Here is a 27,537-nt window from a genome sequence, read left to right as displayed (position 1 = left end):
TGGAAACACTTGCAAAGACAGCCTAGAAACCCTGGGGTAGGAATAGTTTCTATTTTGGAAGAATTTGCCTCTGTGCTCTATTCAGGAGACATATTCTTCTGAAACAAACCAGGGAACAACCTTCACTTTTAATGTCAAATTAATGTCAAATTAAGCCAGTGTTATCCACCTGGAGGTTCTTGCAGCTCCTGCTGCAATATTTTCTTACCACCATTCCTGAAGTTTGCCATAAGAGTTACTGATGTATTCTGAATATGCAGTAAAGAGAATTTAAGATTTTCAGCCAGAAAACAAGAAAGGAAAAAATCATGTTGGATATTAGGGCTGGGATTATCATTATGGGAGAGCAGTGCAGTGCTGGAACATTAGAGACTAAAACATTTGAGGTTCAAGAGAAGCATCAGTGCTCAGCTCACCCTCTACCAGCTCGTCCTCTTTGGTTTCCTGTCAATGTATTTATTCCTATATTTAGAAGATCAGCACTAAATGTATGCTTCATTAAAAACACAAGAAAAAATGAGAAGAACTTCCAGTGCTGCTTAGTAAGTTCATTCAGCAGTGTGAATGACAAAGTCCCCAGGTTTTCGAGAGTATTAGAAACAAAGCATCAATTAGCAGTAGGAAATAACTGGGCTGTGGTTTAGCTCTTCCATCTGAACTTACAGGCCAACCTGCTTCTTACTTAATTACACAAATCTCAGCATTCTGAGGCAGAACACAGAGGTAAGGTGTTGGCTGCAACCAGTCCCTGCTATGGGCTTTGGGGGTTAATCTACCTAACCAGCATCAACAAGCATGCCATGCACACCACATCTGTGCTGTGAGAAGGTTTCTTTTCTTTCTTCTGCATCCCTCCCCCAAGCTATTACAAGGAGCACAGATTCTATGTTTCTAATAGACAACCAACACAATGACTTTTAGTGCAGAGTGTCATGATGGAGGAAATGCATGTGCTAATATTTGCATTGATGTTACATCAATTGTTATCTAGTTATCCAGGTCTTATCTAGGTCAGATCTTCAGTGGATTACAGGCAGCTGTGTTAAACTACTCCATTAAGTGGGGAAGAAAGAGATTAGAGGAAAATCACTGATTTCTCCTTGTGTATTCTTTTACTAAAAGCTGCCATACCTTCAAGTCTTAGAGCAGGATATTAACAAATAGAGGAAAGAAGGAAAGGAAGAAAGGGATCTTTGTGACAGGCATGTATTCCTTGCTGTGCAGAGAAGAATCACTTTAATTTGCCCAAACTATAAGTCTCTAAAAATTTCCAGTGTGAACAGACTCTATATAGATTTCTTAGGCTCTGGTGTCTTCATGGCACTGCTGGGAGGGTGAGAAGTGAGATATTTTGATCCCACAGCAGGCTTGTGTTAAAGATCAGAGGAGTAACCCACCTTTGCAAGAAACCAGCCAGCAGAGCCACCCTTGTTATTGTGACCTATATTAATTTTTCTTAACCTGCCCAAATTTGGAGCATCAAGAGTGAACTTGTCCTCTGCTCCCTTTTCAAAGTTGTCTTTGTCGTTGTCCAGTTTCCTCACTCCTGAAATGATTAAAAATAATAACAATTGTTAACTGAAGGAATGCATAGGAGTGAATCAAATGCTCTCCAGGTAACTGCTCCCTGCAGCCAGGATGCAAGGCAAAGGCAGAGAGCTTTCTATTCCAACAAAAAGACACCGTGTATTGAGCACACAAAAGACCAGGATTTTCACCCTAGTGTCACAGTTATGTAGAGCATTCAGAGTTTTTGGAAATATATATCTAGATGGCTGTTGTATCTTCTTTTCCTAACCACCACAGTGTTTAAAACAGGTTTGGCCATTAGCTGCAGATTTATACATTTCAGGGCATGGGATTTTTTGCTGCATCACTCAGGAAGGATTTATTTTCACATTAGGACCTGACTGTGGGTACTGGCGTTTCCAGATCTCATAGGAGTTTCCTTGTATGAAAAGAATTAAAGCACTGACCCAGATTTCAGCCAGCGCTGTTCCCATGCTACGGTGTGAGGATTGGGTCCGCTCCAAGACACTCTGCTAAATCTGTGCATCCCACTCACCTGGGCAGGGGATGAATCATTTTTGGGATGTGTTGCCCCTCTGTGCAGGTTTTACAGGGTGCCTGGACAACTGTCTGAGATTTACACACCCACTTTCAGATGTCTGTGGTGAGATCAGATGGATCTCCTTGTAACTGTATGGAGAGTGAATCAGGAGTGAGCCCTCTCCACCAGGTTTCATAATCTGCTCAAGGACACTTGTCAGGCATCACATCATTACTTCATGACTTTGATGGGATATGTGACATACAAAAGAGAGAATGTTTGTTAGCTGAGTCTCCAGGAGTTTCCACCTGTTCTTCTCCATCATGTGAGACAGAGTTTGGTCTGGTCACCTCTTTTATTACTATTCAATTTAAAAGACTTTGAAAAAAAAAACTAAATTCAATTTCCTGGGCCACTGTTGTAATGCAGTCTACATTAAAAGCATATAACCAAACAAAAAACTACCACCAATAATTTAAAACCAGCTAATACAAACCTTGGTTAAACTGCATTTCTAAATGTCTCTACAGGTTCACAAGCTGTGCTACATGAAAAAGGCAATATTCTCCTCCTTGGGTCAGAGGAAGGATGGGACACAGGCACAGAGAGGCTGTGAAATCTCTTTCTTGTAGATCTTCAATAGTGACCTGGAAAAGTGACCCCAAACCCCATCTCTGGGTAGGAACAAATAGACCCAGAGGTCCCTGCCTACTCCAACCAGCGACACTGTGCACTGCATGCTTTATCAATAGCACACTGATTGATGCAGGGTCCCTCAGCAGACTGGTGCCCATCATACTGGTTTATAATGGTGTTGTGTTTTCCCAGGGTTTGGGTTTTTGGGTTGTGTTGTTGTTTTGTTTTTTTTGGTGGTAGGAACCACAGCCATGCACACAGCCCAGCCACAGCAGCTTCCAGGAGATGTGGATGTGAAGAGCCGCAGTGCTCACAAGGCCATGTGCTGCGCTTTTCACTCAGCCAAATCATTCTGCATTTGCCAGATTGCTGCTGTGCGTTGTGCAGATCGCAGGCCTGCAGAGCAGGAAGAGAGTATTTTAGGAAACGATTTGCATTTGTATACCTGTGTCTCCTTTCTCTCCGAAGATATTAATGAAGACATCTGCATCTGTTCCACTGCCGCTGACTTCACCCGTGAAAACCCGGACCACATATTTGTTGACTGCGTGGAGAGAGGAGGAAATCCTGACATATTAATAACAAAATAGTCAAAAACCACAAGAGTACAAAAAAAATTCAGGCTATGCTGCGCTGTTTTGAAAGTACACTTGAATCTCTGCTCCTGGATCCTGAGCAGAGCCTCAAAATGTTTTCCTCTTCTCCTCGAGAGACATAAAATCCATAGGCAGAGACCCTGTCTATGGCAATGCCCATGGATAGAGATGCAGAGCTCTAACATTTTCTGTGTCCATTGTGCAGGGCAAGATGCAGAGATCACTCAACTCCTGAACCCAGCACCAAAGGCTGAAACGGGTGAGAGGAAGGTGTGAGAAAGGTGCACAATCTGATGTTGATACATGGCCATTAGGTGACCCCTGGATGACAAACCATCCTTGCTTTTTCAAAACATCGATGAGTTATGCAGCCAGCCATCTGCCCAAGCTCAGAGCTGAACCCTCTGCTCCAAGGGCTGTCCTACATCTATTTTTGCAGCTTAGCACAGTGGGTGACACCCAGTATTTAGAGGAAAGGCTGGTCATATTGTGTGAGCACTAACACCTGAAGGGGACCACCCCGTTACTCTATGCAGCTTGAAAATAAAAACCCCATCCTTTTCCATTTACTGGAAAAGCAGGACAGAGCACAGGCAGAAGGCAAAATCACCTGCTATGTTTTAATGAATGCTCTCTGAAAAGGGCAAAAATTGAGCTGACGTTACAAATAGAACAATGGTGATAGAAGTGCAATAAATACTAAATAACAAGAAGGAGGAGGAGAGAACCGCCCCAGACAAGGGAAAAATGCCTTAATATTTCTCTTTAACTCTTCTTCCTCAGTTCGCAGAGCTCTGACAACCTGCTAGAAATATGCCAGCACAAAGGAGTTAATTTACATTAACCGAGGATAGAGATGCAATTTACAGCTCCCATTTGGCCACTAAATGGCTCCCATGAAAAGTCACCCATTGTACACTGGGATCTTCAATCATAGACAGCATTTTTTTCAAGAAGCTTTGCTCCACGTTCTATACTATGTAATTTTATGTTAGTGATTAATTTTCCACAGCTTTCCAGACAGAAGAGCCCTATGGGATAAAGGGAGCGACAGAAGGGCAAGCACAGTGGCCGACGTTAGGACAACTTGCAGGATTAGTCTTTAAGCTTCTTAAGAAGAGGCCAAAAGGATATTGAAACACATGCAGAGCATCAAGGGGGACAGGTAGAGAGCAAAGCAATGAAGATCAATCAGTAACAGTGCCCAAAAGCGTGGTACAAAGGGCACTTTGTGCAGTTTTTGCAAAAATACAGAAGATCAGCAAGCAAAAGCCTGATAAAGTCCTTGGCCACATCCAGTGCCTCGAGAAGCCTTCCAATATTGCTGTGTTTCAAATCTGAGACACACAGTGTAATCATATAACATATGTTCCCAGTGCAGACATTGCACTCACACCAGTCCCCATCCCTGCCCCATGCAGCTCCATGTGCAGGACCAGTTTTAGTTCCTTCATCAACAGAACACAAGCAGGATTGTGCTGAGCAATGCTGAATTTTTGCCACCACTCTCTCCATCTCTCAGCAATTCGAGGCTCAGCAACAGCAGAGAGCAGCACTTCATCCTGCTCGGGGGTCCTTCTGTGCTTTGTGCATCAGCACATCTTGCAGAATTGCATGGTGGAGGTACAGATTTAAATGGGAATGGGTGCTCTATCTCACAGAGACAGGAAGGATTCAGTGGCTGGCAGTATGCAGAAAAAAGGCTCTCATTGCAGCCTGGCAGAGCTCTGGCTGAAGTCAAGCACCCTTCATTTCAAGCATAGGTGGATGTCGCTCCCTACTCTGCAAGCCCTTCATCATGAATTATTTAAAACAGTAACATCATCTTTTCAAAAATACCTACTTGGCTTTTTTTAATCTCAATACATAGCTCTGAGTTCATCCGCAAAACGGAGATCAAGATGTTGCCTAGATATATATATATATATAAATATATATATTCCGAATGCTTCTCCTAGCACTGGGAACATGCAAAATGCTGATGTACGGCTGCTGAAGCTGAGACTCCATCTAGCAGTGCATGCTCACTGCAGCACAGAGCTGTGCACAGGAGCTTTCCTGGAACAAAATTAGCAGCTCTAGAGATACGAACTGCAATATGCCAAGAGGAAAAAAAAAGCAAACATTTAGAAGCAAGATGAGCAGATGAGTTCTGCTTCCTCTTCCCATTGCAACACATAATTGTGATGTCCTGTATGGTTACAGCACATGCCTTATCTCTGCTGTGGGGTCTCTGCCCAGTTAAGGATGGTCCTGCTCCCCTGACACCTCCCATCTAACCTGCAGGCACAGACAGAGTGTTTGGAAGAGTTTCCAGGCTGCCATCTCTGGGAAGCAATGGGGTGGCAATGATATGACTTCGACACATTAATTTAGCAGAGGTGTGATAGTCAAGCAGCTTGTCTGTTACTAATCAACTCAGACACAGCTTTCAGCAGCTAAGGGGGAGATGAATGCTGCACTGTGGGCTGGATCTGGGCTGTTTCCAGTCAGATCTGTGGGGTTTAATTTTTGTAAAGAAGACTGGAGCTGTGTCATACCCCTAGCAGTGCTCCTATGGGAGGAAGTGCATGGAGATGCAGCCCATCTGATGTACCCAGGCTGGTCCCACTGCCCCCTCCATCCCAAGGATGCAGCACTGCACCCAGAATCTTCTTATCCAGCCCTGTCACTTCCAAGTGCTGTCACTCATTCTCTTCCCTGCCTGTGAATGGACAGAGGGGGTTGGAACTAGGTGGCCTTTAAGGTCCCTTCCATCATATGCCATTCAATGAGACATCTCAGCCAAACCCTTCCAAGTGCAAGCTGCAGCTGACTGTTCAGCTATGGGGTATTCAGCTGTTATGTTGTTTATTTAGCAATAGAGTATCATAGTCTCAGAAAGCACCATAGGACGCAGTTGCCTAAGGAAATCTTGTGGCTAAAATTGCCAGGGGCACTAGACAGGGCACTGATGCGTAAGCTGATGAATTTGTAGCAGCAGGAAAATCAGATTTAGGCAGAGAAACAAACCAGACAGCGCTTCATTACCTGGAGTTATCACCTCCTGCAGGGCACAGGAAACTCTCTGCTATTTGTTCCTTCCCTTTTCATGACCCATCACGGAGCAGGTGAGCATCCAACAACCAAGAAATGTTACAGCCCTCATATGTAAGACACACAGGGTCAAAAGCAGCAAAACAAGTCATGGGCAGTGATGGATTCTTCTCATAAGGCAACTTCTAGCAATTATCCTTCTGTTTTCACAGCACTCCCCAGAGTGGCAATGTTTAAGATCCACCCTGTACCATGCAGCATTGAGCACACTGACTTCAGAGGGAACAGGTAGGGAAGAAGCAACTCTGTTGTCCCTGTCTTGCTTCTACCAAAGAGATTTATTAGTGGATAGCACAAAAAGCAAGAAGAACTGCTGCTAGAGGGCATGCAGTTTCAACTTGAGCCTGCCACAATCTTTTTGCACGAGCTCAGGAAAGAGGTTGAACATCCCATATGCCTCAGTTCTTTGCTGTCAGCTCAAGTCAGTCGCTCCAGCCCACACAAACGGTCTGACAAAACCACTTCTTGGTGGAAAGCACTGACTTGTCAAAGTGGGAGCTCCTTTGTACCACTGCTGATAGCGTGTTCCTGGGTGACAAGCTTGGAAGGTCAGGCTGTGGTTAGGTGCTCAGCCTGTGGCCTCCCAGCCTGCTTTGTTCAGAGCAAGAATTTGGTTTTATTTCTCTTCTGATGTGGGAGAGAGCCCTCCTGCACCAGGACAAAACCACCTCTTCTTGTGGACTACCTTTGAGTGGATCAGTGTTTTAGCATTACATATCCTACAGTGCTGTCTCCATATGAACATCACAGACAAGAAAACACACTCAGCCCCAGCCTTTACCTCTCTACAACATAAATAGGGTCCCAAGAAATAATGGCACAGAACAAAGCACTGTGAGAACCTAAAGCCGTCCCTGAAACGCAGGGTGCAGAGATGCTCACCAAGCATTACGTTGTCCCACATCATGTCCCACTGTTAGACAAAATGACCACACACAGATAGGATGATTTTTTTCCCCCAGCAGTTCAGTGGTGGTGAGCAGCTTCTTCAACTGTAAATTCAGACTACATGCAGGTTTGAAGTGCATGCTTTTGGGTGTTTGCACTGCTTTTGGTCATCAGCACCCAACCAGCTGAGTGTCAGCAGGGAGGAATGCTGAGGAGCCTTTAAGCACATCAATAGAGGCAGCAGGGATGCTGAGAGGTTGGTGTGACCCTGGGTCAGCGTTTTGATAGTCTCAGAAGAGCTCTCTAAAACCACGCTCTTTAGAAGCAGAGATTATTGCTGCTACCCGAGGAGGAATAACACAAGGAAAAGGAAATGAGCATTTGCTCTGCTGAATATTCCATTATCCCCATTCACTGCCTGGTGCACCTCCTGTAAGGAACGCGACACTTCTTCTCCCATCCAGCCCACAGATCACAAAGTTCAGTCCTGTTTTGTGCAGCTCTAATATGAAATCAAAGCACGCACCAGAACAGTTAATGTATTAGGATTCAGCCCCGATCATCCTCCTGCAAAGCCTCTGAGAAGCAATCTACCACATGCAGGAGCCTTCTCTTGTAGGATATGCTAAACTGATGTTCCTACTGTGGCTTCAAAGTGATGATGGCATTTTGAAGTGAGCTTTAAATGACCTCGCTCCAGAGACAACATCGGTTTAGTTGCAGAGTCATGGAGCTCTGCAAAGGGCAGCTCACCTTGTGACAGCAGCCTGGAGGGCTTTGCTCGTCTAATTCACCAAGATTTCCCATTATTTTTCATTAGCTCAGCCTCAGTGCGGGAGCCCATTAAAAAAAACCCACAGACATTTCACAGTAGAAACATCTACTTCCAGCCTTCCCCTGCTCTGCTGTATTCAGATTTATGGAAATCACTGAAAAGAACCATTAGTTTTATATGTTTTTGCTCAGAATGAAGAGTGAAATAATTTTACAGGACTGTTTAAAATCTTATTATCCTCACTGTACTTCCTTGTTTGGTATAACTTGTATTTTTAAATACAGTGATTCTATTCCACAATGTTTAGTATTGTAATGACAATATACAGTCACAATCTGTGACAATTATGCCCATCTTCACATCTGTGCTGCGCTGCTTTGTGTTGGCTACATATAAATCTACATACAAGCCACACAAAGTGATCTCTCATTCCTCTCCAAACTTTTTTCCCCTTGAAACATGAGATCCTTTACATACACTGCAAATCCCTATTTGCATCCTATTTCCAAGCTCCCTGCACCTTGTCTTCCTGGTGGTTTATCAGTTACCAGCGTTTCTTTTCATTTCCAATATTTCAATTTCTCATTATCCTCATCCAGTTTTAGAGATAAAAAACAACATGCAAAATAGACATTACAAATTAAAAGGTCACAGCTGATTTGTTCTGGGTGTGGTGACTTAAGGGTATAAAAAGGGCAAAGTCTGTAGGGAGAATAAAATCCATATTAGACTAACTGGTTTATTTTGGGGGTGGCAGGGGGAAGTAGATAACATGATATCCCAGTGATATCAATTGGGAAGTAAAACATATGATTCCCCCTACAAATGTTGTTGATCAAACATCTCAGCATGCAGCAAAGTTTGATCCTTAGTACAGTGCATATGTGCCATTACTCCAAAGTAAACAATTCATATTTATTTCATAAATACATTTAGCTGCATTTCTGTATTCTGATTACACACTTCCAGTTCTTAGTGCAAATAAAGATGAGTTTTGATGAGCTGGTAACACTTATTAATATTTCATTTTCCCTTTCCCCACTCTCAGAAATAATCCTTTGGCTTTCCTGATTATGAATGTTTCCGAAATCTGAGAGCTTATTTTCAATCTTGACCAAGAGGAAATAATGGAGCAGGGAAGCAAGGAAACTCATGAAGGAGTAGTAGATGGGAGGCGGCCCACAACTTGATCAGCTGAACTTCTCTCATTTCTAAGTATAAAAAGCATCGTTCTAATTCTGTAGAGCTGAGACTACCCTTGGTACACACAACATGAGCATGTTTCACCACTAATACGCTGTTTCAGGACTCTGTTCACAGCTGATCAATGTGACCTTGCAGACATTATCCCTTAGGATGTATCTGTGAAGGGTGTCACCTCTGAGGCACCATAAAGCAATCATAAATCAGAGCAGAACTGACAGAATCACCAACCTTGTGGTTCAAAGATGGTTCTTGTCTCTTGTGATGAGAAAAACTCATGTCTGCCTGCATAAGGCCAAGCCTGATACTTTTAAGAATGGGAAAATCAAATGCAATGCAACTGTGTTGGATGTTCCCATCTCAAGGTCTGGGTGTGCAATGCATTTTGACTGCCCTTCTCCTCAGAACTGTGGCACTCAGCACCTTGCTTGCAAACACATTCATTAGAACAAGGCAAAAAAAGGTTAAACCTCAGCCAGAACAAGAATTGCTATCACTGTCTAACAGAGCAAGGAATATTATAGTGTGTTGTCACATATGTCGCTCTGTCCTGTTGTGAATATACATTATCGGAATAGTTTGAGGTGAACTAATATCTCATGCACATCTACATCCCATCATGGCCAATCTTAAACTATTTTAGAGTACTGGTGGCCAAACAGCCAACTGGAAATCAGTCCTTCACTCTGAGCCTCATCTACAACAGCTAGGTTGGTTAGACTTGACCAAAATTTATCAGGTCAGCACAAATCAATATGGCTTAGAAGTCTGGATTAATTTTCAGGTATTTGTGATCTTCTGTATGGCTTTAAGGACCAAGTGAGTAGAAGATCCCTTTGCAAATGATTGTTTCTGCATTCTCTTGATGAAAGAATGTGGCGTGAGTGACTCATACCTGGTCTGCTTGTATAAGAGAACAGAGTGTGAAGAGGCTCTGAATCTCATTTGCTTTTGCACCTCCATTGGGTCAGTAGTTCTTACTTTTGCAGCTACAAACTATGATTAATGCTCTCTTCCCCCACCAATTGAGCAGGACATCAGACACCCTCAGAGTGAGCCAGAAACCACAACACTCAGATAAAAACCGTCACCTGTAATCAGTTTTCTGCCAGTCCCCTTGCATTAATACTCAGCCACAGCCATACAAACCTGAGGTTTGAAACCTGAGGTTTCATAAAGCCAAGTGAAACAGCATGAGGCCGAACAATAGCCCTTCCTTGTAATTAATACCTGTAATGTAAATTAATCCAGGCTGCCAGTAGCAGCTGCTGGGTAAATAAGAATCTGTGACACCATCATTGTCAGGGGACCGTGGGTATACCATGCCATGGATGTGAATACAGCGAACAGAGGGCCATTCAGGCAGGAGCACTTAAAATGTAATGTGTTCTCCTTCAGAAATGCATGGCATTCAATGGGGAGCTTGACAGGAGTCATTTTATCCAGTTCAGCAAATACAATCACTCAGCTGTCCGCAGTCATCGAGTCTTTCTGCCTTCCACTGTAACTCTCTTTGGATTTTGAAAAGAACTCCATATTACATTTTTGTCCAATTTTTCCTTTTTCAATTATATGTTGACAATCTGGGGAGAACGTTTTCATTTTTTGCCTTTTTAATAATTCTTACTATTATTTAAATTAACCTCCTCAACTTCCACAGCACTGCAGGGATTCTCTGGTTGCCCTGTGCTCCTCAACAACAGAGGATGAGCCTCCTGTTGAGTTGACTTGCAGGGCTTGGCCCAAGCACCAGCAGTCCCATTCAGATATGAACCCTCTACAGAGCAAAACAAAAACTCAGTAGAATATATCACTATAGTTTTCTCCAGTCCACAACCTACACAAATCAAAGAAAGCTTACACATCCCAGAAGTGACCTCTGGCTCAAGGAAGGAAGGTAAAATCCTCATCATAAAGATGTGAAAGCTCTCCAGGAGAAGATCAAAAGCTGAAGATGTTGTAAGAGAGGGGATGCAGAGAAAACTTGTTTGGTTACCTTCAAAATATTCCAAACTGAAGAAATAAGGGAAATAGGAGTGAATAGACGTGGCCAGAAAGTTAAAGAACACAGCAGTGAACACTGCTAATAGGAGCAAAGGCTTAAGAGGGAGCAATCAGTCTTCCTCTACAAGAACATAAAATCACCAAACCACGTAATTATTCATTTGTCTAGTAGCCTAGAAAATATGAATACTCAAAGAAAAAAATCCAACCGTTCAATTCATTTGAAAGAGAAAAAAAAAAAAAAAACCAACAAAACAAAACTACTAACAAATTTAGGGCAAATCACTTATACATATGGAGAAAATCACACCCCAATCTCATTTCAGACATTTTCAGCTTCAGAAGGAGCCAAACGAATTCAAATGAATTTACACTTGCAGCTGACGGTTCACCTCAGCAGCCTGGGAATGTTTATCTTTCATTAATTATGGTTCAAGGGGAGCTGCAACCTGAGATAGCAGAGCTATCCCTCTCCGCTTACAGACCCAGACCTGCCGCCTGGATGGCGTCCAGCCCTTCACCCGCGCCCCTGGCCTCAGCCCAGCTCCCTGTGTTTGCATGGCAGCTGCAGAGCTCCAAGGCTGCAGCACTCAAAAGTGGCATTCTCTGACAAAGGTGACAAGAACAGATGTATTTCTGACAAATGCCTGCTTGAGTCTCTTCTTTCATACCCTTAAGGCAAGGGGCAATCTTGTTCATACTTTCCTGGACATCCTGGACCAAGCATGCAGTTAGCAGCTGATCCATAACCCAAAACCACTCCGCCAGAAGAGCGTGTGTGTTTGGGAATGAGTTTTCAGCTGCTGAGCCACAAAGTTGTTCCAGCAACTTTATGGAAGCCGCACTGATTTCTACCAGCTGAGCATTTACCCCACAAATCTGTTCCTGTCGAGAGACAGGTGTTGAGCAGGATGGAAGAAATCACATGCATTCATTTGAATCAGCCCTCCCAGGCAGGAGCAGTAATAAATTCAGAGATTGTTGTGTCATTTAGAGATCTATTAAGACTGAGTAGTTGACTTCCTCCTCGAGGGAACTTCTCTTTAATTGTGTGTTGCTTTTGATCATCCATTACCTTCATCGGGCTCCTTTATCTCCACCCAGTGTACCCTGAGCTCTTCATCTTCACGCACTGAGTGGTTAAAAGAGCAATGAAACACTTCAGCGTGCCCAGCCCCACAGTCACTGGGTGAGTTTTTGGCAGAACATCTCCAGACATTATCTCATTCCCCTGTGGCATCCACCCTGGAGAGGTCTGCATCTACAAAATGCTACCACATACATTTCTTGTCAGTATGTCTTATTTCTATACGCTAACTCACATGAAGCCTTTTGTGCTTACATTTCAACACTGAAGCTGATTTGGAAGAACACAGCTTAGCAGAAGTAAATCATTTAACAATTCAGTGACAAACAGTGACACTGTGTATTGTTTCACTGTTAACTTCAAATAGGTCTCAAAAAACTTCAAATAACTCTCAAAAAAATGTGATACTAACAAAAGTCCGAATTTCCCTTCATTTTCACCAATCTCCACCCCTCTGTTCCCCCAGGCCTGTGGCTAATTGGTGGGGTTAATTCATTTTCTATGTCCAAAATTAAGCTCCCAGAAAGATGCAGTGATCTGGTGAGGTCAGTGGGGAAATACAACTTGGTTGCCTCATTAACACTTGAAGATAAACTGCTGACATCCCACCTGAGGCTGATTCGCTGGCTGCACTTCCACATCTCGATCACCTTCCCACTCATGTTGCATGCACTGCACAGCACCACATGGCCTACACGCTGATATCAATTTAGGAGCACTTGTCTGGTTTTCAAGCTGCCCTGGCTTTGTTTCAACATCATTAGCTTAAAATCACTCTGAAAAACAGGCACGAGTTCAGTATGGATATCATACATGTTTGGCAAACTGGTGTAGAATTGCAACGAGAGTGTTGGCTTGTTTATCTTTGGTGGGTCATCACCAGAGCATGGAAACACTGCACCTCAACCATAGGGTTGTAACCACCCTGCTTCTTCTGATAAGACACACCTGTACCTGCTCCACCTTCCACCCACCCATCTGCACACATTGAATCTAACTTAAAGCACTCATCACAGATCCTTCTGCACTCAACTTACAAGAGATGCTTCTCCAAACAGTGATGTATCCCACTCTGAGATATCAAGCGTAACACTGGAGGAAGAAATTTCACTCTGGAGGCATCTTCCTATTATTTCCCTCTCCACTGACTAAGAAAAATGTAAATTACCTTTAAATACAAGATTACTTCTTATATGGCTGAAGTAATCTGAAAGCAACACCGTCCCTTTCCAACAAGGCACCAGAAAAACAGCTTTTCTGAAAAAAACTTACTTTTGGGCACATCCATAGGATTCAGGCTGCCAATGAGGTCCCTGACATACAGCCCATCCCCATCCTCCTTGCTCAGCCAGTTGTTGCAAGGGAAGTAAAACCGGAGGTGAGGTCTGTTCATGTCAGTCACAATGACACGATCCAAGAACCAGCCTGCATTCAGTCCAGTGTTATCGTGCTCAATCCTAGAGGAAGAATAATCTATGTGAGGGCCTGGATCTGGTATTTCCCTTAAGATTGGGCACTAGAACTATAGTTTTTTTAAATGTTTTATAATAGGCAAGTCTAAGGTAACCATATACAAAATGCCTTCTTATACCTTCTTATGCTATCCAAAGTGCTCTGTGAAACTTACAGGTCTTTACAGATTACACTAATTCCGCAGAAAGGAGCAACAAACCCAGTCTAACTGCATTGGTATGTAAAAACAATCCCAGCTGTTTTCATCTGTGGTTGATATGACAGGAATACAGTTCTCGGTGGGGATTATGGATAGTTAATAAGCAATAACTTAGGTGTTTTCACACTTCAGTTCAAATTTCAGGCAGTAGACAAGATTTTACCACCCCTTAACTTCAACTTGATGGGAATATCTTAAGAAATGAATTAAACATGGTGACACCGAAGTCCGTACAGCCTGTCACCCAATTAGAGCATTGCAGAACAGGTCCTGCAGTGGAAATATCATGCAGTTACCTTATTTTCTTTATTTGTCCAACGTTGTTGGTTTTCACTCGGAACACATCTGTTTTGCTCCTTTCAAAGGCAGTGCTGCTCCTGTAATACAGACACACCAAAAGCTATGGCAGGAGTACAATAACTTTGTCAGCCAGCCCGCAGTGTCATATCAGGATGAAGAAGTGTCATTTCTAGCACTGGGTAGACCTACTTTCCAGTGTCCTCTTTGCTGTGATAAGCTCCAGCTATCTCTAAAAGCTGACATTTAACAGAACTTTTCCTTCTTGAATTCTAAGCACCTTCTCAGCAGCTGAGACCAAAGCTTTGGAGGAAATGCAATGCTGGCCCAAGTAGGTGCAAGCTTTGGATGACTGTCCATATTGCCTCCAAGAACTGTACTTTCCTGCTAGCTGGGGGCCAGGCACTGAACAGACCTGCTCTAGTGATGGAGCAAAAGCACTGCACATCCCAACCTACCCAGAGCTCAGGCAGAGACAAAAGCATTGGCCTGCCTTGTGAGTTTCTTCCCACTCCCATCTCCCACTGCTTCTATAATAGCCAGAAACCTCCTTTGCAAGGGGAAGTCATTACGAAGCACATAGGCCTGGAGCAGGAGATGGAGAATTCAAATCCCATTTCTGCCTCCAGCCTGTGACGACAGGACAAGATGTGATGGCCTTGGAGGTTCAGGTTGGATGTTAGGAAAAACTTCTTCTCATGAAAGTGGTCAGGCACTGGAATAGGAACAAGAATGGACAGTGATAGGACAAGTGAGAATGGTCTTAAACTGAGACAGGGGAGGTTTAGGTTGGCTCTTAGGAGTAAGTTTTTCACCCAGAGGGTGGTGACACACTGGAGCAGGTTGCCCAATGAGGCTGTGGATGCCCCATCCCTGCAGGCATTCAAGGCCAGGCTGGATGTGGCTCTGGGCAGCCCAGACTGGTGGTTGGTGACCCTGCACACAGCAGGGAGGTTGAAAATGGATGATCACTGTGGTCCTTTCCAACCCAGACCATTCTATGATTCTATGATAGGCTGCCCAGGGAGGTCTCTGTCCCTGGAGGTGATCAAGAAAAGGGTAGATGTTGCACTGAGTGACGTGGTCTAGAGTGGTCACCAGCATGGATTGATAGCTTCACTGGATGATCTTTGTGGTCTTTCCAACCTTAATGTTTCTACAATTCCATGTTTTTTGGTCAGCACCTCCATTCTCTGAAGCTTATATTTTCCACTGTGAATAACATTGGGTTGAAACCCATCCTTGCTCAGAAGACACAGCCTCTCCCACCTGCTCTCCCCAGTGGGATTTCACTCGGCTGCTGAGTGTTGCTGCAGGTGATTAAACAGCAAAATGCAGAAGCTGTATTAAAAAGAACAAGAAACTGACTTGCTTCTGCAGCATAAAGCTGACAAGCAGCTTGTACTCAGAAAGTTAATGAATATTAATAATCCGAGCAGTGGGCTTTGGTTTTGCTCAGCACTCTTCTCCGCATCATTAAAACATCTGCATGTACCTTCGTGTAAAGGTTATCTTGTGTGTTCTCCTCCTCCTCCACCCTGCTATCCCAGTAACTGCACGAGGACCATCACTGCGACATGGAAGGACTAAAACAGCTAACCTTGTCTTGCAGACAAGAGACGATAAAATCCAGCCCAGCCTCCCTCAGCCTGGCTGTCAGAGGGAAAACAGCCAGCAAGAGAGAGGCAATTAGTTTGTCAGGCTCGAGCGCGCATTGTAATGACAGCAGCTTCTCAACAGAGATCGATGCAGCACCGCCAATGGTGTACAGAGCTGTGGAGATGGCTCAGAAGTATTAAGTGGAACTAATTAGTCCAAAGCTCTCTACATGCCAATCATGGAGGCGAAGGGTCTATGGAGGAAAGGTGGAGTGCAGCCCCATAGAGCCCACCAAGAAGAGCCAACTTCTTGATGCAGAGCATCAAAAGCACAAATGGGGACTGTTTTAAGGGAGGACCCAATGCTTCCTCTCTGGAGCTTTTCTAGCATTGAAGATGAAAGGGGAAAGGGACGAAAGGGGTGAGGGAATATCCTGTAACAAATGGCCATACTGAAGTTTCACCAAAGAGAGAGAGAATAAAATGAAAATATGTTTCAATTGGGCTTTTTATTTCATATCTGTTAGTGGCTTCAGAATCTCTATTGTTTACAGTCTGCTGCAGTGTTTTACCCAACTACAACGTAAGAAATATCCAAGGAAGTAGAACAGGGATTACTCAACGAAATCCCCAGTCTATTTGTTATCTCAGTATCCATATTCAGATTCTTCTGGCTGAATGACCACCTGCACATTGCACTCACTGCTCACATTGCTGAAACCAGGATTTAGGATTTATCCTAAACCAGGATTTAGGATTTCCCCTTGCTTGTGTAATCTAGGGTGTTAAGAAGTACTGGTGGTTAAAAATCTCTGTGTGCATCTCAGTGCGGAGACAGTGCCAAGAGAGTTTTGCTGCCCATTGGTGTGCTGACATTAAGAAACTACCGACTATTTGTCAAGAATAAACTTTACCTCTGACCAGCTGACAGAACTCTTCCCAGAGCTGAGCTCTGAAGAACAAAGGGAAAACATGGATATTGTTCACATCAGAGGCACAGAAATAATAACCACAGCCTTTAGCAGCCACAGAGCAACCCGAACTAACAGCTTTGAGCGACGGCACTAATGATCATCTTCATGACATAAATGTTCAGCATTTTATCTGATGCTTGTCTGCAAAGCCCATGGAGACAGCGAATGCACAGTGCTCTCATGGATGCCTGATGAAACAACACTGTAAAGATGCTCCATGAATGAGGAGGAGTCTCCTCTTGGCAGCATCTCCCTGAGGGTGCACCTTCTTTTGCCACTATTTAGATTAGATTCTATGATTTAACAGCCATGGCAAGGAGTGGGGCACCAAGGAATGACCTCAGGGTGTCACACAGCCATTCTACAGCCTGTCACCTGGTGGGGAAACACAGTGCTGCTTGGTGCACTGGTTATCACACAGGCAGAGGGTTCCTCATGGGCTAGAGGTGGGCAGAGCAATTTTGACCCATATAGATGGCAGGGATGATAACTTGTATATATCCCCAGTCTGTATCAACAGACAGCTTTGTTCATCCTCACATAATCCAATATTCCTCATAACCTCGGCACACCTGGGTTATCTGACTCTGGCAGAGAGGGCAGCTTGCAAACTGTTGGCAAAATGCTTACAATAGGTTTACCTTATTCTTCTATTTCTCCCTACACATCCACTATCCCACAGAAAGGGCACTGCCTGGATGGACTTACGGGCAGCCTTCAAGTCATATTTATCATTAAAGCAGAACTCCAACAACAGCATCATTAACCTCCTTCTTGGAACAAACAAATGCTCCCGAGGGCTCAGACTGCAAATATTTTGTCAAGACAGTTGTCATGAAGCTGACAGCATCAGTCAGCAAGTGGCTGGAAACACAGCATCAGGCAGCACATGTCCAGAAATACTCCAGATGGGAAAGGAAGCAGCTGAAAAGCAGAATGGCTGCAAACAGCTCCATATCGAGGAAATTATTTTCAGTTTTTCTACAAATAACCTGATCCAGCAACCCTGCTTAAGGAAGCAGAGAAGAACTACCACGTAGTGAAAGAGCGGTCTCACTTGAAAAGATTTAACTGAACAAGATGGATTTATATAGAAGGATGTTGATATCTGGGAGCCAAAATAACACCCTGCACCATGAGAGCCTGCCTGAATCTTTACAAAGAGCCATAAGGGAACACCAGAATGGACCCTGCCTTATCCATAAGTACTCAGAGGAGAGATTTCAATTGCTTTGAATAGTGGCTCCTTCAGTCTACACTGTTTGGAGCCGAAATGTTTTAATATTAGTTTTTCATAAATCACATAGAAAACAGAAGAATATTAGTGAATTTAGACAATTTAAGCTATAGTGCTTGTCTTTGTTACATGTACTTTGTGTACATCAGCTGTTATTTTCCATACACAAGCAGATAGTGCCATCTCTGACATCATAAAGCTCTCTCAGCACCTCCCAATATTTCCCAACTTATTGATTTGCATCTATTTTACAAGATTTGGGGGCAAATTTTCCCTGCTGAAAATGTCTGTCCCATTCCCCTGTGGAAATATTCTGGATAATTTTAATGAGAATGATTTTTGACTTTTAAAAGCTGAGATTAAGGTATAATAGAAGCACACAGCAGAGTGTTAAGTGCTGTGGATTAGCATCAGCATCAGTTAGAGGATGAGTAGATATATAAGCAGCTTTAACACAGGAAATGTCCTGTGCCATTCAAGCAGCTTGCTTCTGCAGAAGTGCTTCAGCTGTTATGCTAGAAGCCCTGCTTCCCTGCTCTCAGGCTTCATAGAAAGCTTGCTTACTAGCCTGGACAGCCCTTTCTATATATATATATATATATATATATACACAACAAAAAAACCCTTTCTTACTTACAATTCTTATTATTCAGAGTATTTGTTTATTTGTTCCAAAGCTGATAGACAACAAATTCAGATCTTCTGCAAGCTGGTGCAGCTCATTTGCAGTGGTGCTACAGAGATGGACAACCTCTACTGACCACTGTGCCTAAAGACCACTGTGTGCTGGCAGTGGGAACTGGAAGAGCTCTTTATAGTGACTCAGGAGCAGGTAGAAGGGATGCCCAATTAAAAGTATTCATTGCGAAGAATAAAAACCTTCATGGCATAGTTCTCAAATTCAGTGGCACTGCAAGGAGCCAGCTGTCACTTAGCAGGTGTTTCATCTTTCTTTCAGAGTACCATAGCTGCAAAACATTTTACATCTGCACTTCTCATTTATTTACTTCTTTAAAAGGACATGAGTATTTATTGTGGTTGTTACAAACATGAAGGATAAACCTGACACTGAAAAGCAGGCTCCTTTACACTAACCACAAATAAACTTGCTGCTGAATGCTGTGAGTGGGGTGGCAGCAGCACTCCTAGCTGAGTTTTGTGATCTTTTCTATTTTCCTCTGCCTTGGTGTGGTAGAAAGCACACGAGCAAGGAGAAATAAAACTCTATGGAGGATCAGTGCTGCTTGGTTGTGTTGGACAGAAAAGAAGTAGCTTCAGAGACTACCAGAATGTCACTGAGCAATGAAAGGACAGCTGCCTCTGTGTCCAGCCATGCTGGTGATAGAGCCCATGAAAAGAAACTCACATTTAGCAATGCTTTTAGCCTCTGGATGAGCTGTAGCTGGTGTAGGATGGAAGGTGAACCAGTAACCAAAGTGCTGCCATCTATCAAACTGCAGACAGCAAATACAAAGGTGGTCCTGTCTAGTGCTCACAGCCCCAAACGTTACTTGGCTAAACTTTCTGGCCTAAACAAATGAGTCTCTTTGGGTGGGTTTTGGGTGCTCCTACTTCCAGAGCTGGTGCTCAACATGTCGTTATGATGATTTGTGTCTGTTTTTCACAGTTACATTATTGTTGTCAAATGTTAATAACACATGATATTTCAGCAGCATGCCATGTCTTCCATTTATGGTACATGACAAAAAGAGCTGAAATGCCATGTATTTCACTACCAGCACACAATCACAAAAGAAATAAGAAAGGCCTATTCTAACCAGAAGCTGAAGTGGCAGTACCATCTTTAGGCAATGCATGATATTTTATCTCTCTATCTATACTGGGAAATGGAAATACCTATAAAATGTCATGCATTTGCAGTCATGTCATAAGTGAACTCATATAAACGTTTAGTTGAAAGATGCATGAGATTCCATCCTTTTGCCATATTCACAAAGCAGCACAATAAATTTGGGGGCAATGGACTGTTTCATGCTTTGCTTTGTATTTGGAAGACAAAACTATCAGCTAAACAGACATGCCTATGTTCAGGCCAGCTTTTCACTCAATTCTCTTGATCACTAATGCTCCAGGCTTTGCTTACAATTACTGAAATGCTGTTGATGTTTTGGATGCCCCCTAGAAAATTACAGTTGTGGTTCTAGTGGTCTCTTCCTATAGGACCTGTTTCTGGAACTCAGAGCTGCAGAAGGTTGGCTTCCCACACCTCTCATCCTGGCTTACCAAGACCTCAGCCATTTGCTCTCTGCAGTAGCAGGGACCAAACCTAAAATGCTAACAGATTTATGCTGCTGCTGCTGCAACCTGAAATCCTCCCCACCCATCGTAGGGGGAAAGAGTGGGCATTAACAAGAGATGAGCTGTGCAGCCATCGGTGAAGTCATGGCTCATTAAAAAATCTCCTGACTTCTCCTCCAAAGGGAATACAGTGTTTTTATAACAATTTATTAGAAATGTCATTTTTAAACATAATGTTTTCATTCCTTCTACAGCCACAAGCAGAAGAATGCTTTTCCACTTAAATGGTTTCCTATGTAAATGTTGACCACAGGAAAACTCCCCAAGAGCAGAAGCTGTTTGATAGTTCTGCCAAGCACCAGCAGGCAGGTCTGGGCACTGGCAGCTCTTCCCCAAGCAGAGCTGCTGCTGCTGCTGAAGATCCCACATTGGCCATGGACATGAGATGGACACATCATCTTTTGCCTCATGTGCCTCATTTCCTTCTCTGTTGCATCAAGAGAAACAGTATTCTGCTTTACAAGTTCATATCAGGATGAAAATCACAGAACGAATAACCTCGATCGTGTATTTAACATACAATCACCAAGTTCTCCTGAGAACGATGGGGTAAGAAAACTCCTTTGGCTACCTCTGATCTCTGAATTTCAAATATGGCAAACAGGGCTGAAATTTCATGTATTTTCTTTACCATTCCCATATCATTTTCTTTACAGACTCTCATGTTTGAGTTGCTTCACTGGGAAGAGAAGCTCTTTTGAGGTTAAATTTAAAATAGTTGCAGGTACCTCTTGTCGGTGCTGTAGAAATGGAGAAAATGTGAAGTTACCGTGTGACATTAGCACAGGATTCATAACTTTTGATGCACATTTTCAAGAAAAACAGAACAATAAGAACACAGAAAAACAGAGACATACAGCCGAGACCCCATGGGGAAGGGATCTCTGCTTCCTCTTACTGCAGCTGTCCAGCTAAGGGGGAATTAGTGCATGCAGACCTGATGCTGCATTAAAGTTACTCTGCTTTCATGGGACATGGGCACCTATTGACCTAATGTGGGAAGTGAGAAACTCCATCCAGAGGATGGTGTTGGTCATGGCTTGGGAAAAACAAAATAGTGCAACCACAAGTGTGCAAACATGCACAGAGCAGATACAGAGTGAAAGCAGCCTTGTTTAGGAAACAGCCTAACTTCATCCATTTATACTTGCCTTAGATTTCCTACAGCTGGGTGTGGGAGGTGATCCATCAGCCTTACTTCAGACCCACCCACCAAATTACTCTTCAGAATCCTTAAAGGACACTTATCTCTGTGTACCTGATTTCACACAGAGACTTAGGAAGGATTCAGGCATGTGAATTTAGCCCATCGTGCCCACTCTAAAGACATGGTGAATATTCTAAGTTCCTAAATTTGGAGGACCTAATTTAAGCCTTAAGAAAAGCAAGTATCCCCACACCTTGCAAGTGTGAAACTTACATAATAAGGATCTGAGCATACATTTCCATCTACAGAAGGGAATGCAGGTTTGCAAGGAATTTGGAAAGAAGTCTTCAACAGCAAAAAAATTCAAATTTCCTCAATGGTCCCAGAATACCTTTCAGATTTATTCCCTCTGCATCCATCAGCACAGTATTATCTTTCATCAAAATTCAATACAAGTTGCTGAAGCAAAAGCCTCAAGGATACAGGTTTCTTCTCATATACTCACTTGCTTGTGAGATGAGTCTTGGGAGTGATCCCAAATTCTCCAAAGAGAGTAACAAAAACATTGGCATCAGTTCCAGCTCCTCGGACGTCTCCTGTCACTGTCACCACCTCGTAAACTGTGGAAAGAGAAGAGAAAGATCAGGACAACAGGAGAAGTTCCTTGCCTTATACATTACAGATACAAGTAGTTCCTCAAACCTCAGCTGAATTATAAGTCCCAGAGATGGTTCACATGGGTTGGTGGAGACAAATGGGTCGACAGCAGATGAACTGGAATGGGTTTTGCTGAAAATCAAACACTTCCCTCTGTGAACACATACTACTTAGAATCGTAGAATCATAGAATCACAGAGTGGTTTGGGTTGGAAGGGACCTTTAAGATCACCCAGTCCCAACACCCTGCTATAGGCAGGGGCACCTCCCTCACCTTGCTCACAGCCCCATCCTGGCCTTGAATGCTTCCAGTGATGGGGCATCCACAACCTCTCCAAGCAGCCTGTGCCAGTGGCTCACCAGACTCATGATAAAGAATTTCTTCCTGATATCTAGTCTAAATCTACCTTTTTTTCCCAGTTTAAAGCCATTTTCCCATGTTCTGTCACTACCTGTCCTTATAAAAATTCCCTCCCCAGCTTTCCTGTAGGCTCCCTTCAGGTACTGGCCTTGGTGAAGCCATATTGGTTACCATCTATCAACTCATCCTTATTTTCCACGTGCCTTAGTAGACACTTCAGGAGCATCTTCTCCATGACCTTGCCAGAAACAGAGTGAGACTGGCTGGCCTGTAGTTCCCTGGATCTCCTTTTTTTCCCTTCTTGAAAATGGGGGTTATGTTTCCTCTAATCCAACCAGTGGGAACTTCACTAGGCTGCCATGACTTTTCAAATATGACAGATAGTGGTTTGGCAACTTCATCCACAACTACGTAGCTGTAGATCTCCCTGTTCATTACAGGAAGGTTGGACTAGATATCCTTTAATGGTCCTTTCCAACTTAAACAACTCAATGATTCTGTTTCTCCTCCCCTATTGTAATGTATGTGCATGTATTACATGTAACAGAGGAATTAATGCAAAGTGTTGGAGTAAAGCTGTTGAGTCATTTTTCATTTATGTACACATCAAGGCAATGCACACTTCCCTGTTTGTGCTGGTAATACATTTGTATGAAGATAAGAGTCACTACAGCCAGAAAGTTTACTTTTCAGATGTTCTGGAGATACTACCAAAGACCGAGTGGTAAATCAGGATGAGGATAAAGTAGGAAACTGCTTAAATTAGAGTATCAAAGCAATGTCAATTTACCTTTCTGAGCAGCAGATTGAGTGGTGACTTTATTACCCCACATCAATATTTTCTTGGGAGAAGCACAAATAGAAAATAGACTTCTGCTCAAGTGGAGAAAGGCACAGCAAGGTCCAATGGCCAAAAGGTTGAAGCATTAAAACTACAAGCAGACATGCATTTCTTAAGCAGGATGATGAGTGAAGCTGGAACAAGGCTCAAGGTTTGTCAACAGGTTACCTTTCTGAAGGACACATCTTGGTTGGCTCAGTGCAGAACAGAGAGCATGAAAATACAAAATCCTGCCTACAGCCAGACCAAGAATCCTGATGGTCGTTTTGCCTTTGGATCACACAGTAATCACCAGCTAATGGAACAACGTTAGGTTCAGACCTACAGGCTAAAGGATAACATTTTCAGCACTTCATCTTGCGCAGTGTGACTACGAAGCATATGGTTTCTCAGACTGAACACTGTAAAAATGTCCTTCTCCATGGGTGCATTAAAATTACGTGCTTTGTTAGGGTCCATTTTTTCCTCACTACATTACATATGAATTCAGAAGGAACAAAACAAACAAACCAAAACCCAAACAGGATATCGCAGACTTTGAGCATCACATTTTTTTTCCCCCAGTAGCACTCTTTCCCCAAGGGAAATTAAATCACCATTTTAACTGAAAGGCTTGGAGACAGAGTGCTAGAGCAAAACTGTGGCCATTCATGTACAACTGATTGGAAACAACTCCTCATTTCCAAGGGCTCTGTTGCGTTGAGAGGGAACAAAATACCACAGTGTTTTCCTAACTTCTCCTTTCCATGAATACAAATAGGACAGAAAGGAGGCAGTATCATAATAAATACAGTAAGTTATGATCAATGCTCAGCTATATTTTAAGAATGCCTTGGCTGACATATTTTATGGATGGGCTCAGAAGAAGAGGAGATTTTTTTCACAGCTGTGCAAAAAAGAACACAATATCCACAGTTTACACAAGTAATAGGTACAAAAAAATGTTTTCATTATTCTTGTCAGCATTCACACACACTAATGGGCACTGCTTGGCATAGCACAGAAAGACAGTGTAGTTGCATTAACTATGATGGGAGCAGGAATTGCAATCTACCTTGCCCTCATGATTCATTATGAATTACATCATGATTTTGTATCGCCTCTGCTTTGGAAGAATCTTTCATCATTAAGCTACAATATTGCTGTGCTCATTCATAGTGGCTTTGTGTGTCTAGTCATCTCAAAGCACATTATTTTCTGCTAGAAAGAAGCTCTGCAGAGAAGGACCTGTGTGTCCTGGTTGGTTATGAGCTAGGAGTGTGCCTTGTGGCTAAGAAAGCCATCCCATACCCTGGGATTCATTAAAAGGAATGTGTCCAGCAGGTGGAGAGATGTGATACTCTCCCTCTACTTTACCCTGGGGAGGCCACATCTGGAGTACTGTGTCCATTTATGGGATCCCCTGTTCAAGAAAGGCAGGGAAAAAAAGACAGAGATCTAAATACAGTCCAGCAAAGGGCCACAAAGAGGCCTGGAACATCTTCCTTATGAGGAAAAGCTGAGAGACCTGGGGCTGTAGGTGACAGAGCACTGGAACAGGTAGTCCAAAGAGGATGTGGAATCTCCTTCTAAGGAGATATTCAAGACCTGCCTGAATTCTTTCCTGCTGTAGGGACCTTGCTTTAGCAGGGAGATGGACTAGATGGTCTCCAGAGGTTCCTTCCAACCCCTACATTTCAGTGATGTTACAACTACCCAAGGGTACCGAGGGAGCTGGGAGAGATGATTGCCAAGCCAGTTTCCATCATCTATGAGCCTTTCCGGTCAATTGGAGAGAAAGAGAGAAACAAATTTGCACATTACATTCACAACCTCCCATTCAGCATCCGTGCACCAGGGTGAGCAGGCAGCAGGTGGATGAGCAGATCATGCTGGGAGCAGATCTGACTGTGGAGTTCAGATGTGCTGCAGCCCAAGTAGCACACATTGTTGCTGAGCATATGCTGCGGTTAGCAATGATTTAATTAACTGCGCACAGGGGAACAAAGCAGGGGCTGGGCTGGTGACACTAGTATGTCACCACACATCAGAAGTGCTATGGTGCATGCCTGGAAAAGGAAAGGAGCTTTGCCACCTCCTCTCCATCACTACAACTGTGTTGCCAGCTGTGCAAACAGATTATGTCACTGCTTTCCTGTGATGAGATGGGAGCAAGGCACAGGAATCCCTCTGGGGGAAGACAACAAAAGTTTAATGCTGCTACTGATGCTAGGTCTTACTGGGAAGTGGTGCTGAGATATGCAGCTTGTTTAGCTGCTTCCTCAAAGGAAAGGAGAGCCTGGAAGCTCTGCAGCCTATAAGCAGGATCATTCATTTCCTTTGCATTTCTTTTACTTCTGATAAACCTTTTATGGCTGATGATTGTGATCCTCACCTGCATCTCTGCAGCTGGAGGACCCACCCACCAGGTAGAAGAGGGATAACATTTTGTACAGCTCTTTTGCTGGGAGCAGCATCTGTGGCATAAGACAAGAGATGTAGACCAATGGTGTTTTGTTTTTTTACCACCTAAGTGTTTTGTTCATGAATAATTGCATGTTCTGGCTTTGTGATAACATGCCCAACCTCAGCAAACCCCAGGTGTGAACATCTTGTCCTTTCAGGGCTATAAAACTGAATCAGCTGAAAAGCTTGAAATCAGATTTCTTTGGAAGTCACACTTCTAACCAAGGGCAAAATCTGGGCCAGAAATATCATTTTTACTTCTTCAGTGCATCAGCTGTGAAGGGAAAGATTAAGAAAGGACAGAAGTTAAACATCCTTAGTGTAGTATCTGTTTCACCAGAAAAGCTAGCTCTCTTCCCACCAAGCCCTTTACTTTCTTTCTGGGAGCCTTTGCATCCTTCCAAGCTCCTCCTCCATTTTTAGCTTCTATTTTCCACGTTCCTCTTCCCCACTGAGCAGGTCTGAATTCACTGCTGCTGTGGTTCTGTGGTTCTCCTCAGGAACGCAGGCTGTTTCTACTTTGCCACTATGGTACAAACCTGCCAGCCCCTAAAGCCTTCCACCAATGGAAAATATTCACCTAAGTTCTATAGAATTTCCCAACTCATTTTTAACAGGGTCACTGCCTACATAAGTTTGACCACCTGCTGATTCACCCTTCCTATCCATTACCCGCAGCAGTCTCACGTGGAATGCATGCTTGTTATTGAGGAAGGTTTTCAAGAAGTAACAAAAGCAATAATCCACTTGTTGTTACAAAATAGGTTAAAAAAACCCATCAAAGTAGTGAAGTACAAAGTTTGCTGTTTTCCCATTATTTGACACTGATGCTCACTGCCAGTTCAGGATGTCTCCTGGGACAGTTGCTTGGCCCAACAGCTAATGACAAATTATAGCAAAGCATTTCAGATGGGAGCAAGGTTTTGGTGTATCACTCCAAATTTGGCTGTATCCTGCTATTTAGACTTCTGCTTGACAGAAGCAATCACTGAATGCAAATATAGAGCATCCATAGGGATTTTATGGTTACTGCTGAAGTTTCCAAGTACATTCACAAAATCTTCCTCCTCCCCTTCTAATGTATGGGATGTCAGTACTAAGGACTTTGCTTCTGGCTGTCTAACAGAGGTGTAATGGGGGACCACTGATCTTCTCAAAGAGTTCTGCTCTTGAAGAGGAGTACAGGAGGATCAGTCCCACCACACTGGCATCTCCTTCACAAGGCCAGTATAGGCAAGGGAGCACACTTGTATATTGCTGCTTTTGACTGGCAAACCATCTCACTCCTAAGATCAGTGTAAGTATTTTGAGTGCCACGACATGACCAGGTTACAGTAATCTATAGCATCTTGCCTGGGAATGCTTGATTTTCAGGCCAGTCTCCAAACCTTGCTTTTCTCCCAATAGGCCAGGCAAAGACAATATAAAGCTTTTATTATAGCAGCTGACTCCAAATATTATCTCAATCAATTGGAATTTGGTTCACTTATCTCTTCTGTTAGACACTGAACCCCCAGCTGACTGCACTCTTTGGCTCTCTGGCATTAAGTCTTCAGAAACTAGTAGAAGTTTCAGCAAGCCAAGCAGAGCAGATTTGCTATGGACTGCAAACCCATTACTGCTTTTCATGGGCACACTCGAGAGTAAAAATGGA

General features: G+C 43.3%; 1 protein-coding gene across 1 annotated transcript in view; it reads right to left on the bottom strand.

Moving 5' to 3' along the window:
• The window catches only part of LOXHD1 (lipoxygenase homology domains 1), a 118,501-nt gene that overhangs the window by 84,607 nt on the left and 6,357 nt on the right, over positions 1-27,537 (bottom strand). The window contains exons 2-7 of the mRNA XM_015887179.2: positions 22,085-22,199; positions 21,161-21,172; positions 14,304-14,384; positions 13,608-13,792; positions 3,132-3,230; positions 1,398-1,546 (exon numbers count right to left, since the gene is read on the bottom strand). Coding sequence (XP_015742665.2) covers positions 1,398-1,546; positions 3,132-3,230; positions 13,608-13,792; positions 14,304-14,384; positions 21,161-21,172; positions 22,085-22,199 — 641 coding nt within the window. The remainder of the gene's footprint in view (positions 1-1,397; positions 1,547-3,131; positions 3,231-13,607; positions 13,793-14,303; positions 14,385-21,160; positions 21,173-22,084; positions 22,200-27,537) is intronic.

This window comes from Coturnix japonica, chromosome Z, assembly GCF_001577835.2.
Source record: "Coturnix japonica isolate 7356 chromosome Z, Coturnix japonica 2.1, whole genome shotgun sequence".
Classification (NCBI taxonomy): Eukaryota; Metazoa; Chordata; class Aves; order Galliformes; family Phasianidae; genus Coturnix; species Coturnix japonica.
Note: the sequence above shows the minus strand (reverse complement) of the source record. Positions and strands in the feature narration are given on the sequence as shown.